The 15,622-nt window shown below is 41.6% G+C and overlaps 2 protein-coding genes across 3 annotated transcripts; one reads left to right on the plus strand and one right to left on the minus strand.

Annotated features, from left to right (window-relative positions):
- The first annotated feature begins 4,199 nt into the window (after positions 1–4,199).
- Positions 4,200–6,509, plus strand: LOC106585251 (nodal homolog). Its single transcript, XM_045706616.1, has 3 exons — positions 4,200–4,287; positions 4,900–5,723; positions 5,834–6,509. Exons 1-3 carry the CDS (start codon positions 4,200–4,202, stop codon positions 5,984–5,986), a joined length of 1,065 nt encoding a protein of 354 aa, XP_045562572.1. The 3' UTR covers positions 5,987–6,509.
- A 2,909-nt stretch (positions 6,510–9,418) lies between these two features.
- Positions 9,419–15,298, minus strand: eif4ebp1 (eukaryotic translation initiation factor 4E binding protein 1). Of its 2 annotated transcripts, XM_014171267.2 has the most exons (4): positions 15,121–15,298; positions 14,779–14,914; positions 10,289–10,480; positions 9,419–9,978 (listed from the first exon to the last, which is right to left on the minus strand). In XM_014171267.2, exons 2-4 carry the CDS (start codon positions 14,912–14,914, stop codon positions 9,947–9,949), a joined length of 360 nt encoding a protein of 119 aa, XP_014026742.1. In that variant the 5' UTR covers positions 15,121–15,298; the 3' UTR covers positions 9,419–9,946. The 2 variants fall into 2 exon arrangements, with proteins under 2 accessions (XP_014026742.1, XP_014026743.1); XM_014171268.2 differs by having other exon boundaries at positions 14,779–15,236.
- Between the last annotated feature and the right edge of the window lie 324 nt (positions 15,299–15,622).

Raw genomic sequence — 15,622 nt, forward strand, 5'->3', positions numbered from 1 at the left:
GATTTCTTAGCACATTCTTTCCCTATTTGTTCCCCGTACTTTTTAACTGCATTGTTGGGAAATGGCTTGTAAGTAAGCATTTCACAGTAAAGTCTACACCTGTCGTATTTGGCGCATGTGACAAATGAAATTGGATTTGATCATGTGCTGGATGTGCCAAATCTTAATTTAGTGCATTTATTATAGGGTAAGCATTAAAATAAGACGCCTCAGTATTTGCAGCCATAGGGTATAATCTCTCTCTAGGAGCTGATCTGTCGTCAGTATTGTGGGATAATTCTAATGTTAAGGTAAGATTTGAATGGAGAAAGCTGACCCAAGAGCAGCGCTGCCTTTCTTTTGCAGCCAAATATGATATAAATAAAATAAAAGACAACTTAATAGAAATTTAATTTTGAAAGTTGTGGTGAATGTTTATTTCATTAGATTAGTCTATTTCGCATAGGCTTACATATTTCTTAGATGTCTTAAATGTAATGGAAAAATATAGATTTCCGCCTAAATATACATACCCTAAAGTAACTGCTATCCATGTGTAATTACAATGATTCTGACATGCAAAAACATGGAAAGACGACATCTGGGAGATTATGAGGAAATGATCAGAAGATAGATATAAATTACATAGTTCAAGCACACACAAAATAACATTTAAAATAAAAGAATGATTGACAGGCTATAAGTGAATTATTGATAACTAGAGCTGGAAACACGTCAGATGGCTTCCACAACATGTGAACAATATCAGAAAAAATGGGATTGATAGACCTAACAACTTGAAATGGGCAGATGTTTTAGTAAGTCGTGTCAGGTGTGGTCACAGGGCGTTTCCAAGCGTCTCTAAACCTCTCCAAAGTGGCATATGTCTGTAAATTAGATAATTCCAGTGCTATTACATATTTGCAATCCCTAATGCTATTTGTTCAGTATAAAACAATTTCTACCATATCAACCTCACTCAAACATTGTGGTGGTGTTATGGGGTATCCAGAGTATATTCAAGTATCCTTTCAACCTCTCCAAAGTGTCCTAATGTGGTAATAGCACTGTTTTTGCACACTGAATGTGCCTAAAAGTTATTGGTCAGTATAAAAACTAAATTTATACAACGTCAACCTCTCTCAAACATTGTGGTGGTGTCGGGGACATTCGATGTTGCCATTAAGACATACATCATCAGATAACATTGGCAATAGGCTAGATGTGTTCCTACCAACCTAAGGATTACTTTGATACCCCCCATGTACAGTGCCTTTGGACCCCGACCCCTTGACCTTTTCCATATTATATACATTGTACTTGGGGTGGTAAATCAGAGTTTACCAATTGAACTGAGATTTCTGCCTCGCGAGAATACGATCAAGGGAGGGTCGGAAAACACTACCGATACTGTAGAATATGCTAATGTTTAAACGATTCCCTTAATTTGTTCAGAGCACTTTGAATAGCGCGTAGTTATAACGCAGAAATGCTTGTTTTTGCGAGACTGTCCTTGAAAAATATCATGTCTCGGGGTTTGTTTTGAATTTTCTCAATGGCAATATTAATCTAACCATTTTTGTACCCCCTCTCCTTGAATTTTCTTTGCATCTCAGCCATATTTCTTTCGAAATCTGGTTTATTTTTGGAAAGTTCTTTTGATTCGACAGAAGGCTGTAGGGCAAACTGTTTTTCAAGGTAAGCGAGTGACAGCCTTTGATCTGAAGCCATTCTTGTGATTTTTGCTATTGTAAATGTTTGTAGGCCTATGTAGCCAAATTGTATCTATGATCGTATGCTAGCCATTCATGTTTTTGGTTTTCAAATTCAATTGATTGGCCATGATTTGGAAAGGCACACCTGTCTATATAAGGTTCCACAGTTGACAGTGCATGTCAGAGCAAAAACCAAGCCATGTGGTCAAAGGAACAGTCCATAGACCTCCGAGACAGGACTGTGTCAAGGCACAGATCTGGGGAAGGGTACCAAAAAATGTCTGCAGCATTGTATGTCCCCAAGAACATAGTGGCCTCTATCATTCTTAAATGGAAGATGTTTGGAACCACCAAGACTCATCCTAGAGCTGGCCACCCAGCCAAACTGCGCAGTCGGGGAGGGGCTTTGGTGAGGGAGGTGACAAAGAACCTAATGGTCACTCTGACAGAGCTCTAGAGTTCCTTTGTGGAGATGGGAGAATCTTCCAGAAGGACAACCATCTCTGCAGCACTCCACCAATCAGGCCTTTATGGTAGAGTGGCCCGACGGAAGCCACTCCTAAGTAAAAGGCACATGACAGCCCGCTTGGAGTTTGCCAAAAGGCACCTAAAGACTCTGAGACCATGGGAAACAAGATTCTCTGGTCTGATGAAACCAAGATTGAACTCTTTGGCCTGAATGCCAATCATCATATCTGGATTAAAACCTGGCACCATCTCTACCGTGAAGCATGGTGGTGGCAGCATCATACTGTGGGGATATTTTTCAGCCCCTGGGACTGGGAGACTAGTCAGGATCGTGGCAAATATGAACAGAGCAAAGTACAGAGAGATCCGTGATGAAAACCTGCTCCAGAGTGCTCAGGACCTCAGAATGGGGCGAAGGTTCACCTTCCGACAGGACAACGACCCTAAGCACACAGCCAAGACAGCGCAGGAGTAGCTTCGGGACAAGTCTCTGAATGTCCTTGAGTGATTCAGCTAGAGCCTGGACTTGAACATCTCTGGAGAGACCTGAAAATAGCTGAGCAGCAACGCTCCCCATCCAACCTGACAGAGCTTGAGAGAATATGCAGAGAAGAATGGGAGAAACTCCCCAAATAAAGGTGACAAGCTTGTAGTGTCACACCCAAGAAGACTCAATACTTTAATCGCTGCCAAAGGTGCTTCAACAAAGTACTGCGTAAAGGGTCTGAATACTTATGTAAATGTGATATTTCCATTTTTTTATGTAATAAATTAGCAAACATTTAAAAAAAACGTTTTGCTTTATCATTATGAGGTATTGTGTGTAGATTGATGAGGTTACGATTAAAGTATTGAGTCTTCTTGGGTGTGACACTACAAGCTTGTCACCATATTCTCTCAAGCTCTGTCAAGTTGGATGACATGGCCTATAGACTGAATTGAATTTTTTTTAATCAAATAGGGTACCAAAATATGGGGACTTTACATTTAAGAGGTTAATTTCACTTGTAAGCTTCATATACCATTGTTTTTATTTAACGCAGTTGAAATTGGTTCAGTTTCACAGCCGACCAAAATCCAAAATATTGCTTTTGAAACGTGGATATCGGTCCCACGATCAATGGATCGGACTCTTTGGAAAGTATCTCCAATAAAAGGGCTTTGGTATTTTTGTATACTATCTAATTGAAGCACTTCAATGGGTTGGATTTCATATTGATAGGTAGAAACCCGACAATAAATGACTATTACTATAGTCAAGAAAATGTGGTCATGCGAGTTGTTGATGACATTATTCTATTTATTTTTGTTTATTTAAAAAAAAGGCGGCCAGGATGATGCAGGAAACGTTGGTGAAGTATTCACAAAAATAGTAATTAATATTTAAAACAAGCAATGGTATACCTAATTGGTTAATTCAAAAAATATGTTTGTCTATTAGAGAACCTCATCTGATCTCAAAATGTGCTTGTCTTGTCTGGCCTATTAAAAAATATATGTTTAAGTAATATCACTGTTTTTGAATGTTTGATAAAGGGGTTCTAACAGTTGGGATCTTAATAAATGAGAAAAGGATTATAGTCCTACCTGTAAATGTCTTCACAGTTTCGAAAGACAATGACCTTGGCTAAATGCTGTCTTGTTGTCCTCCGATGTGTACTGGGGATCAGAGGGTTGTTGAGATGTTTGTGATGGCTGGTGTCATCAAAGGGCAGCTGTCCACTATAAATTCCCTGTCTGGATCTCTGTCTGCTCACGGCATCATTTCAAACCAAGAGAACCTAGAGGAAGGAGGCCAGTTGTTGCCATCTTCCTACTGTCTTTACTTTCAAGGTGACTTAACGCTATAGTGGATACACCGCTTCAGTCAAAATGGTAGGCTTGGCACGGCTCGTATTTTGCGCGCTCCTCGTCTGCTTTTTCAGGCTTGGCAGTTCGGAGAAACTGTTGCACCATTCCCGGCATTACAAGAGCTCACCCGAGTCCAGTTTAGGATATCTGAATTCGTACCATCCCCATAGGTACCCTCTCTACATGATGCAGCTGTACCGCTCCATCAAGACCGCAGCAGATAACAGCCCCTCTTCACACGATTCTGATTCAGTCCTCAGTCTGATCGCAAAAGGTACGTAAAGTATTGATTTCAATTCATTGTGTTAGGCATATGAAAACTTAAACACCATTGGGAACATTCCCAGAGGATCCTTATTTTGTTAAATTTATTTGCCATTTTCAATTGGCTTTCCAACATTATTTTATGCATTTACCGTGCCTATTATGTCTTTAACTTGCTACTTTTTGGACCAATAGACTGGCGCGTGTATTGTAGTCTTATATGATGATGTAGTTTGACCTGTAGTTCAAGCAAGCGTCCGAACCAGTCCACAGATCTCTTCAGGCTTGTCCTCTCCATCACTGCCAGGCACTTTAGTTGCAGGCAGTCTTATCTGTGTTTATCAGATCCTCCTTTACAACGCAGAAGTGTCACAATGCTTATTCGGCTTTAAAGGGTTTTTCTGTTTTATGTGAGCGGGTGTGTGTATTAGCCCTACAGACGTCTGTACAAAGGCGGTTGAATACACATCATCCTCTGTCCTGTCTTCCCTCTCCCTCCAGCGGTTTGACATTTTGTTGAATAGTTTGGCTAGTTTATGGTGAAGTCTGCGTAAAGTTTGTCTTGTTGATTGCGCACTGACTGCATACAACTGGTTTGCTGACTTTTGTTCGTTTTTTCCAGGATGCCATCAAGTGGGTGAGAAATGGACCATCACTTTCGACATGTCCTCCATCTCTGCGAGTGACGACGTCCAGCTGTCAGAGCTTCGGATCAGACTACCAGCGTTCTCCGCCTCCAAGCACGTCACATTGGACATTTATCACTCACGAAAGCAGGACTGCGAGTCTGACACTGAACTGTGCAGCGAGGAGCGCCTTCTCTTGGGCAGCTTTGGCGCATCGCCCAGTGACACCAGGTCTCAATGGAACGTGTTCAATGTGACAGCTCTGCTCAAATATTGGCTGCACCAGGGAGACACAGTGACGCAAAGCCAAGAAGCAAGAGTCCTTGTGATAGAGAAAGAACACGAGAGTGGTGCACCGGACGACGGAGAGGAAATTGACATGGCCTACATCGGGCATCTTACGCACAGGAAAAGGAAGGTTCACCATCCGACAGACGAACGGGTTATGATGGTTGTCTTCTCCAAGCACAACCTGCCCCGAGATGGCGAGAGCGCACCCACTCTCATCCGTACTGTGGAGCACTCCAAATACGCAATTTTGGACCAAGTCAGCCGTGAAGCTCAAGGGCGACGCCACAAGAGAAACCGAATGGAGAGAGTGCGGATGGCCGGCGGAATTGCAGCTAATGCTACTGGGTCAGCGGCTGAAGCCGTCCAACGCCCACTCTGTCGGAAGATTGACATGTGGGTAGATTTCGACCAGATCGGCTGGAACGAGTGGATTGTGTATCCAAAGCGCTACAACGCCTTCCGCTGCGAGGGCGAGTGCCCAACTCCGGTGGATGAATCCTTCAGTCCCACCAACCACGCATACATGCAAGTAAGATCTAAAAATAAAACAACACTTTTTATATTTGGTTTAAGTTCCTAATATGCATTTATGTTCAGTGCAGCTTTTCGTAAAGCTTATTTTCTTTTTGTGTTTTTCAGAGCCTGTTGAGACTGTACCATCCGGATCGCGTGGGTTGTCCGTCCTGCGTGCCCACGCGCCTCAGCCCGCTGTCCATGCTGTACTACGGGGACGAAGACGTGGTGTTGCGGCATCACGAGGACATGATCGTGGAGGAGTGTGGCTGTCACTGATACCCAAGCCACATCGGGCCCGCAACCACAAAGACTATTGTGAAAACACTTATTTAAAAGGCTTCACTTGGAATATATTGTGCGCCATGGAATGACTCTTGAAGGTTTGGTGTCCATCTACCTTAAGTTGTTTGTGGTCGTTATCACAAGGAAGATCAATTCATTTGCTATGGTCCTTACTATACCTTATTCTATCTAGGCCTATGTCATGATCTCAACTGGAACCACAGCATTCCATATTAGAAGATTTGTCCATGGTTTGAACCAGCATGATAAAGATGTACTGTTATTTATTTGAATATTTCAAGAAGAAAGACTACCCATTTTGTGTGTTTTGTGTGTTACGTTTTATATTGTGTTTGTCAGTGTTTTGTAATTTTCAAGAAGTGAAAGAAATATGCTGCCAAAATGGTGCCTTAAAAGTTATGATTATTTTGTATTTTCACTCATTTATTAATCCTTTATTACAATATATATTTTTGTACATACAATGAAAAAATATATTAAAGCATTTTATTCCGTTCATCGAAGTGACATTTATTGATTTAATCCTCTAAATAAATGAGCGAACTCTAGGACATTACAGCGTCATCTTCGCCTGAACTTTTGACTGGCTTCTTGATGTAATTGACTCAAAACCAATAGTCTACATGAGGCTAGCACAGCCCTGATCAATCCTAATCTGTTCTGAAGCAGTCATGACGAACTGAACAAAACAAGTGTGTTTATGGCTTTTCGAACCAGTCACTTGTGAACAGCTTTACCACCCTCACCTCAAATCCACATCTATTTTATAGTGTTACTGCTCAGATTATGGGAAGTCGTCAGTGCCCCTAGCATAAAAAGGCCAAGGCGAGCAACTTCCTAGTTGTTTGCGTTCAAAGCAGCGGGTAAAGGGAGAAAATGAAAAGAGCAACAGGTAGGAATGGAGGGGTCAAGATAGGGGTGGTGATTGGATGAAAGAAAAAAGCTTTTTTGGGGGGGGGGTGCCAGTAATCAAGACTGACAGGAACAGGGGCATACAGACCCCCTAACAAGAGCAGAGGAGTTAGTGAAGCTGTGTGCAGGAGGGGTAAAGTGCAAAAGGTCCATCAACACCTTCACATTTCCCTGCCCTGAAATTACACCTATCCTTAGTCTCTCTCTTAGCAAAAGGAATGACACACTGCCCTCACACACCATTTTAACCTGTGTACCAACTACTCAGAGGCAGGTTGAATTACAAAACTAAGCTGTTCATGTTATATAAGCAAATACAGCCTAAACTAAAAGCAGTGTGATCACAGACAGTCAAGAGGTCAAAGCTGAATTCAAGGCTATCATCAATGCCTTATTAACTAAAGATGAACTAATACAGATTAATAATCACTCTTGCCTCTGTGACAAGCCATGCTGACAAATAGTATAGCCATTTAAACCGGCTGATCTGTTGGGGTACAGAAGTCTGTCATGTTGTTCATTGGGTCCTACTGTGGCAGGAGTCATTATAGGGCCTGGGGTTGGACCCTTGACAGTGTTTGTTCATACACTAGGGCCCAGTGGGGAAAAGGCCCAGTGGGTTTCCCGTTAGTGAAGCAGCTTCATGACAGTGGCAAGGAGCCAGGTGTCACAGATTCTCACACCGACTAAAACCCTCATGAATAACCCTCTTCTGTTGCCCACCACACCCACGGCATCCTGGTGGTCAGCTCATTGTTCAGTCTAGTTTTATTTATTTATTTAATTTTTATTTAACTAGGCAAGTCAGTTAAGAACAAATTCTTATTTTAAATGACGGCCTACCCCGGCCAAACCCAGACGACGCTGGGCCAATTGTGTGCCGCCCTACGGGACTCCCAATCACAGCCGGATGTGATGCAGCCTGGATTCGAGTGGGTTAATGGGTGGGCTAATATTGATTCTACATCGGGATTAGAGCCAATTTGTGTCCATTAATTACATTGACGTTGATGTAACCTAAATGTTGTTTTACAATGGCGGATGGATAGCAGCCTTATTTTTATTGGTGCAGATTTACAGAGAAAAGATTGAGTGTGACAGTGTGCATATGATGTTGTGTGTTATTGAATTCTGAGGGAGGAACAAACCTTGGTTCCTGCTTGGCAAGTAGGGAAACTGTCAACCCTACAGTGGATGGGAAGAATGAAGTGCTAGACTTGACAATTTAGGCAATGTCTGCTCTGCTCTGATCTGACTGGACCTGATACCTGCTTTAATGCTACATAACTAGTTGGACAGCAACTCACAGCCAGGTGATATCACAGTACGCTTATGTATGTTACTCTCTAAGGTACAGGATTTGGTTGAAATGGATGGAATAAATGGAATAAAATACTTTAAAAAAATAAAAATAATAAATAAAAGCATCTAAAGCATATCATGTATGTTTAAAAAAAGACTGGAACCATTTTTTTTTTTAATAATCACAATTCAAGTTATTTCATTTAGAGCCAATATGCATCATATGCCTCTGCTTATGTGCAGAGTACAGACAGACAGTGTAGCTCTTTGATGAGAGGAAGGACATCATGGTGTGTAATGATTACCGCTTTTCAGGCTGCTGGTTCTGGAATGTTATCAGTTGCAGGAGGGAACTTCCTGAAGAATTCCACTTACGTCAGTCCTGCCACACTACAGATGCTGGAAATGTACAGCTTTCCTTCACAGATGAACGGGAGCGTGCCAGTGGATTTGTAGCTGCGGCGCTGTTAGCCTTTGATGGATGTGAACAGCAAGTTCAACCAGCGCGTTTTGATTTCGAGCGAAAATTTAAAAAAAGGTAACATCAATTAGGTATAATTGGCTGATGGCTTCATGTACATGTCTAATGAAACGTTTCAGGACCAGATAGGATGACATTTCATTATTATGAGTTAAAAATGAAGCCTATGTGAACTCAAGAACAGTAGGCCTAAGTGTTTTATGATTACTTATCTGTTATAAAAAAAAAACTATTCTCTCTTTAGTATTTTTCCTTTATTTAACTAGGCAAGTCAGTTAAGAACAAATTCTTATTTTCAATGACGGCCTAGGAACAGTGGGTTAACCAGCTTGTTCAGGGGCAGAACGACAGATTTTTACCTTGTCAGCTCGGGGAGTCAATCTTGCAACCTTTCAGTTACTAGTCCAATGCTCTAACCACTAGGCTACCTGCTGCCCCTGCTATATTACTACTATATTACTGGTGGAATAACCATTTCTTGGGTCATTAGTTTGTTTTCTGTCAGATACAAAGTGTTTTTCCCGAAAGGAACATGTATTGCAGTCGGTCAACCCATTTACCACGAGACTAATGACACTTGCCAGATAACCAAAAGTGCCCAAGGGTTTGACAGAAGCAATCCTTTGATTCTGGAATACACGTAGCCTACTCATTCTATCAAACACCCTTTGTGCACTGGTTACTTTTTAGGAAACAAGTCTACTACCAAATATGTTTTATTTTCTTTATTGATTCTTCTTACAAACCATGTGAAAATGTTGCTTTTTGTCTCAAATTTCTATATATTTGTTTTTACATTCCTTTGTATGACAATCTTTTTATCTGCAAAAATGAATAGTATTTTGAAGGCAGTGAAGTGTGGATAACCCATGATAAGATTGATATGAGTGACAAAATAATTTTAAAGAATGAAAGAAATTGAATCTTTACCTCCACACCACTCCTCTGGAGCAGTCTTTTTAAGTGTAGCTGCTGGCCCCACAAGAGAAAGGCCCCAGAGGTGAGTCAAGAGGGTAACACTTCATTCACACGCCTGAACCACCTTTGAGTTATTTTACAGTAACAATACAACTGATATTTAAAGTTAACAAACCGCAACTAATGGACTCATCTGTAAACACAGAAGGTGACAAAATTGTAGCAAGTCTGGGTGGGGGATTGGTTGGGCCTCTTCTTCAGCATCATGGTAGTAAGTGACGTTGTTTCACATCCCTCTTGAATGCTCATTCCACCACCAGTTAGATGTCCATTTCAAACTGTGCATCGTCCCCTTCACAAACACACACACACACACACACACACGTGTTAATTTATTTATTTCCTACTCACCTTAAATATGTGTAGCCTGGCAGGCAATACTAACATAAGGGTAAATATTGAAACTTAAAAATGACCTGAACCCCATTAGGTACCAGTAAATCTGAACATTTGATCTTATTTCACTTATTAAATACCATTATATATTTTCCATAAAACTAATACATCTCGTATGACTGTTTTCGGGGATGTTTTTTTTGGCACATTGTAATGCCTGAGATAAGAGTAAATAGTTGGCCTGCCTGACAGGATCATGTTCTTACCAGTGCTTTTGTCAGCAGGTGCAGTGATGTTGTTGTTCAGTGGCTCTCTGTTATGGGCCTTTACATTGTTGATGTGTTTGGAGGGTGGGCTGGTGACCCCTGGAATGTTGGGGAGAGAGCACGGTGGAGTCCTGGCCAGCGGGGAACTGCGGCACTCCAGCAGGAACTTCCGGTCGTAGATGATTCTTGTACCTGAGGGGAGAGGAGGGTATGAGATGTTCATGTAAATTTAATGGATCGAACAGATCGTACATTGGCGCACAATCCCACCATATAGGACTAGTACTCATCCTGTTCTGCAGTCAGATTTGGTTCAAAGCCTGCAGCTAACCACATACACCGCAGGTTGTGTAATCTTGGTTAACCCATACCTGAAATTTTGCATAATTTGGTCAGATGCCTTATTTGTTTTACGTAGTCTGTCCATGAGAGATTAGGTACAGTGCCTCTTTCTCACTGTGACGTGTGAGCTAACAGTTGTTCTGAAACACTGAGGTGTTTGTGTGAAGTGAAAGCCCTACATACATACACTGAACAAAAATATAAAACACAACATGCATCAATGTCTAAGATTTTACTGAGTTACAGTTCATATAAGGAAATCAGTCAATTGAAATAAATGAATGAGGCCCTAATCTATGGATTTCACACGACTGGGCAGGGGTGCAGCCATGGGTTGGCTGCCAGGCGTGTAGAGTGGCCTTTTATTATACCTAGCACAAGGTGCACCTGTGTAATGATCATGCTGTTTAATCAGCTCCTTGATATGCCACACCTGTCAGGTGGATGGATTATCATGGCAAAGGAGAAATGCTCTCCAACAGGTTTCTAAATATATTTGTGCACCAAATTTGTGAGAAATAAGCTTTTTGTGCATATCGAACATTCCTGGGATTTTTTATTTCTGCTCATGGAACATGAGACCAACACTTTATATGTTGCGTTTATATTTTTGTTCAGGGTAAATACTAAATTACATTTGTAAAGTTATTTTCCTTACAACATAATCTCCAAGTACATAAATCAACATACCGCCCTAATTATTTGCTATGCATGTGTATAGTTTAATCTGATGGTTAATCAAACCGAGAGCGATGCCAGATATCCCAGATAAAGCCATAATCTACATCAACAAACTCAACCGATAGCCTACAACAAATTAACCTTTATATTAACACAAAATAAAACTAATGGCATCAACATGATTGATTGAATCCTTGACACAGATATGTGCAAAAACTGTTCTGTTTGTACTGTCCTCTGTGCCAATCTGCCCACAGAGTAAAGTCACTGATATCTGCTCACAAAATAGTGGTTCAATGCAAGCTATATCGGCCAGCTGCTTTCTGTGCCAGAATTTCCCACATGATAAGTTGCCCAAAAGGAAAAGGCTCAGCAAAAAGGCAGAGGAGTCATCTGTGGGATCCCTCAGTGCATTACCCCTCTTAACATTGGATTGATATTAGAGGCAAACTGGATGGCGCGTGCATCCTAAATAGCACCCTATTCTCTGTATAGCGCACTACTTTTGACCTACAGGCCCTCTACAAAAGTAGTGCACTATATAGGGTGCAATTTGGGACACAGCCTGGCGGTTAACCAGCTCACCACCATATCAACACACAAATATACTCAGGAAATTAAGCCTAGACAGAGTAGGAAAGCAATCATATCTTGCTTTTAATGTCATATTTTACATGACTTTCAATGCATTTCAAATTATAAACGTAAATTATGCATTTCAAATTGTATGTCACATTTGTTAATGGTGTTTCTTGTTACAGAGGGTTCAAAATGGCAGCTGCTGAAAGATAAGAAACTGCAACATGATCTGGCAAGTTCTGCTAGTGCGTTAATCATCTCTGAATCAGTGTTGAACGCCACCACCAACACCTTAGCTGTGACCATGTGAAGAGGGAGGAAGTGAAAGGCCTCGTGTGGAAATGCTTTAAACACATCACGACAAGACAAGCAACAAGCGGGGCGGCAGGTAGCCTAGTGGTTAGAGCATTGGGCCAGTAACCGAAAGGTTGCTAGATCGAATCCCTAAGCTGACAAGATAAAAATCTGTCCTTCTGCCCCTGAATAAGGCAGTTAACCCACTGTTCCATAGGCCATCATTGTAAATAAGAATTTGTTCTTAACTGACCTGCCTAGTTAAATAAAAGTAAAGTGTCCTTATAATTACATTGAAAAGGGCATGCCATGCATGATGCAAACAAGTATGTTTTCTGGAGATGTTTTTAAAATGTCAGATACTTAAACATTTCAGATAATGTCAGGTTCTTTTACTTTGCAATGCGTCTAGCAGTGTTGTAGTGGAATCACTAAAGCACGAGTCCCAAGGCCCCTTTGCTCGAGTCGAGTCACGAGTCCCTATGGCTGAAGTCCGAGTCCCAGTGCTCAAGTCCTGGTCCAAGTGCTCAAGTCTGAGTGATGATTAGTGGGTTCATTAGACATATTTGATATTTTGGTTACTGATGTTTTTTTGTTTTCTCGTATTTCTGGCTCGCTGACTTGGTGCTCGTCTGTTGCTACTAGATTTGTGCCTCTATAGATTTGCCTCAGATTTAGTAGAAGCGCGGGGCTGCAGGGAAGATTTTCATGTGAGAAATGAAGTAACGCAAATACTTTCCTCCTGTTGCCAAATGGTCATAATTGCCTGCAATAGCCTATAAAACAAATAAGTCCTTCATACACAGGCTCACACAGGTAATTTAATGTTCAATAGTTATGTCAAATCAGTAATGATGTTTTGAAGGGATGAATGGTCGCTAGAATGAATTGGCTATTGCACCTGACCAGATTATTATTTGCAATAATTGTAACAGGCTCTCAGCTACTCTTTTGTAATCACTGACTGATATTTGTGTAGTTATTTATTGCAGTGAAAAGTAAAGGGAGACTTGTCAGAACCTGGCTATGGGATGCAGGGGGGAAGGCGAGAGGGGAGGGGAAAGGGGAGAGGGGAGGGGAAAGGGGAGAGGGGAGGGGAAAGGGGAGAGAGACACATAGCTACACTGCTGTTTTACTCTTAAACTCAATACTAGTGTTTTCAATTTCATAAAGCAGTTTGCCTTTTTTAACAAGGAAAAGCTAAATAGTAAGAGGTTGACTGACTGGTGGTTATGAGGAAGCAAGTGAGTCGCTTGCGGGATGTGTAGACTATGATCGGAGGCAGAGCCTGCCCACACTCATCGCTTGCTCACAAGGTGATGTAGGCTGTGTCCATCCTACTGCTAGAGAACAGAACTATCGCTGCTCTGCGCACCCAGTGCTGCTAATTTTCTGCTTATCATAGTAGCCTATCCAGTCCAAGTGCAAATACAAGTCATAGGAAGGCGAGTCCAAGTCGAGTCACAAGTCTTTAAAATCGGAACTCGAGTCATGGACTCATGTACTGCAACGCTGTTTCACACCATATTGAAAGGACTAATGTTGCATAGATCCAAGTGCCTCCTATGAATAGAACATGAAAAAGTTGAATGTAAGAAATGTTACAGAAGCCTGTCAAAAAACACAAGACACCTGCATTTACAAAGCTTTACCTATAGATGTACAGCCTTACATATGGATTGTAAGGCTGTAAGGCTGAAATGGGGTACCAGTCTACTCAGTGACACCCATAGAATACAATTGTGAAGAGTTTACACTAATATTAGTGTCATTACTCTTATTGTGGAACTGTAACTGTGAGGAATCACCTCACTATCCAGCCTATTGCACTGTACAGCCTTATGTATGGATTGTGGATCCATGAAATGGGGTATTAGCCTACTCAGTGACACAATTGTGTAGTTAACACAAATATTAGCGTCTTAGCTAGTTCTTATTGCAGGACTCTGATCCCACTGTGAAATGAGCCACATTAGCTCACTCACCATTCTACATAGTTATGTTCTGTGTGTGTCACTGAGTAGACTGATACCCCAGTTCACGGATCCACAATGCATAGGTAAGGCTGTACACTGCAATATAAATGTTCAATACACATAGTAGGTTGAGTTCACACAAATATTAGTGCCTTAGCTATGTCTTATTGCTGGACTCTGAAACCACAGTGAAACATAGGTATGTGGACCGTGGTGGTGCACGAAAAGCTAAGCTAACGAGCTAACAAGCTGATGATGCAAATAATGGCACTTACCAGCTGAAACAAAAACAACAACAGCCACTGTATGCAATGCAATGAGGTATGAGCATATCGCTGGCTAAAGCCTTTGTCAGTTTACAACATTGCACCACAAACATTTTTGCTAAATAGATTTGTTTGATTGCTAGACAGGTGTCCTTTGTCTAGAGGTTTGATAACCCTATCGAGATTTGTCTTATGGGCACCTGCACAGCTCGAGCGCATGGTAATCAGGCTAACAATCGAATCATATCCCGTTGAGTTATAACCACGTCATAAACAGTTATGCTTTTACATATTACATAGCTATAACACAGACATATAACTAGTCCTATAAAGGCTAGCTATAGCTAGCTACCTCCAGGTGTTGTGCTGAACAGAGTTCCCCCGGGAGTAGTGGAGTAGTCGTTGGGCATGTGCGAGGCGTCGTTTATGGTCACCCGCCTGGTCGGAATGGCCTTGCTAGTAGTGGTCTTCTGACAGCCCGTAGACATCTTCAAAACACAGGGGCGTTTGCTAATAACTACAAATTGAACAACTTAGCTAAATATCTTGGACTTGAAAAACGACAAAGTAAACAACGTGCCCTGTTGCTGCTTCCTCAATTGTTTGCTTTGGGTCGTTAGCAAGCTAATTCCTAAATAAAAACAAATACTTTATTTTGTCATAAGTGCAAATATTGTTGTATATCTAAACTAACCACACATTCCCACACGCAGACCGACAGACCAGGTTCTGTAGGACCTTCGCAGCACACGTTCTTCCACACACAACACGCACACAAAAACAGACAGGAAAGAGCTGCTCCAAGCAGAGAATTGACATTACGTCTCCCCCCACTGGTGGATGGCGTTGCTATTTCTTCGTTGGTGGGGTTTATCGGCGGTTGGCATCCAACATTATGGTGCATTACCGCCACCTACTGTACTGGAGTGTGAGCCAGGGACAAAGATAAACTAAATCCAAAATATTTGAGACTATATCTAATGACGTTCTACTCAATATACTCTTTAAACTAATTTCCTGTATCCCCTTCTCCCTCATACTAGATCTCAGCCTCTCTCTTTCCCTCTGATACTGCCCTCACTGTAGCAATACATGCGCCACGGTCTCTGTTTCCTGGCAATAATCACACTTTCCTGTTGAATGCTTTCCAATCACATTTAAGTGCTTATTCAACTGGCTGTGTCCCACCCGTAATC

This window comes from Salmo salar, chromosome ssa24, assembly GCF_905237065.1.
Source record: "Salmo salar chromosome ssa24, Ssal_v3.1, whole genome shotgun sequence".
In the NCBI taxonomy this organism is placed as follows: domain Eukaryota; kingdom Metazoa; phylum Chordata; class Actinopteri; order Salmoniformes; family Salmonidae; genus Salmo; species Salmo salar.

Bases quoted from the DNA above. Each gene is read 5' to 3' on its own strand.
- LOC106585251 (XM_045706616.1), top strand. From the start codon at position 4,200: ATGCAGCTGTACCGCTCCATCAAGACCGCAGCAGATAACAGCCCCTCT. The intron at 4,288-4,899 runs GTACGTAAAGTA...CGTTTTTTCCAG, and splicing joins CCTCAGTCTGATCGCAAAAG to GATGCCATCAAGTGGGTGAG. The intron at 5,724-5,833 runs GTAAGATCTAAA...TGTGTTTTTCAG, and splicing joins CCAACCACGCATACATGCAA to AGCCTGTTGAGACTGTACCA.
- eif4ebp1 (XM_014171267.2), bottom strand. From the start codon at position 14,914: ATGTCTACGGGCTGTCAGAAGACCACTACTAGCAAGGCCATTCCGACC. The intron at 10,481-14,778 runs GTAGCTAGCTAT...CTCTCCCCTCAG, and splicing joins GTTCAGCACAACACCTGGAG to GTACAAGAATCATCTACGAC. The intron at 9,979-10,288 runs GTAAGAACATGA...GTGTTTGTGAAG, and splicing joins ACCTGCTGACAAAAGCACTG to GGGACGATGCACAGTTTGAA.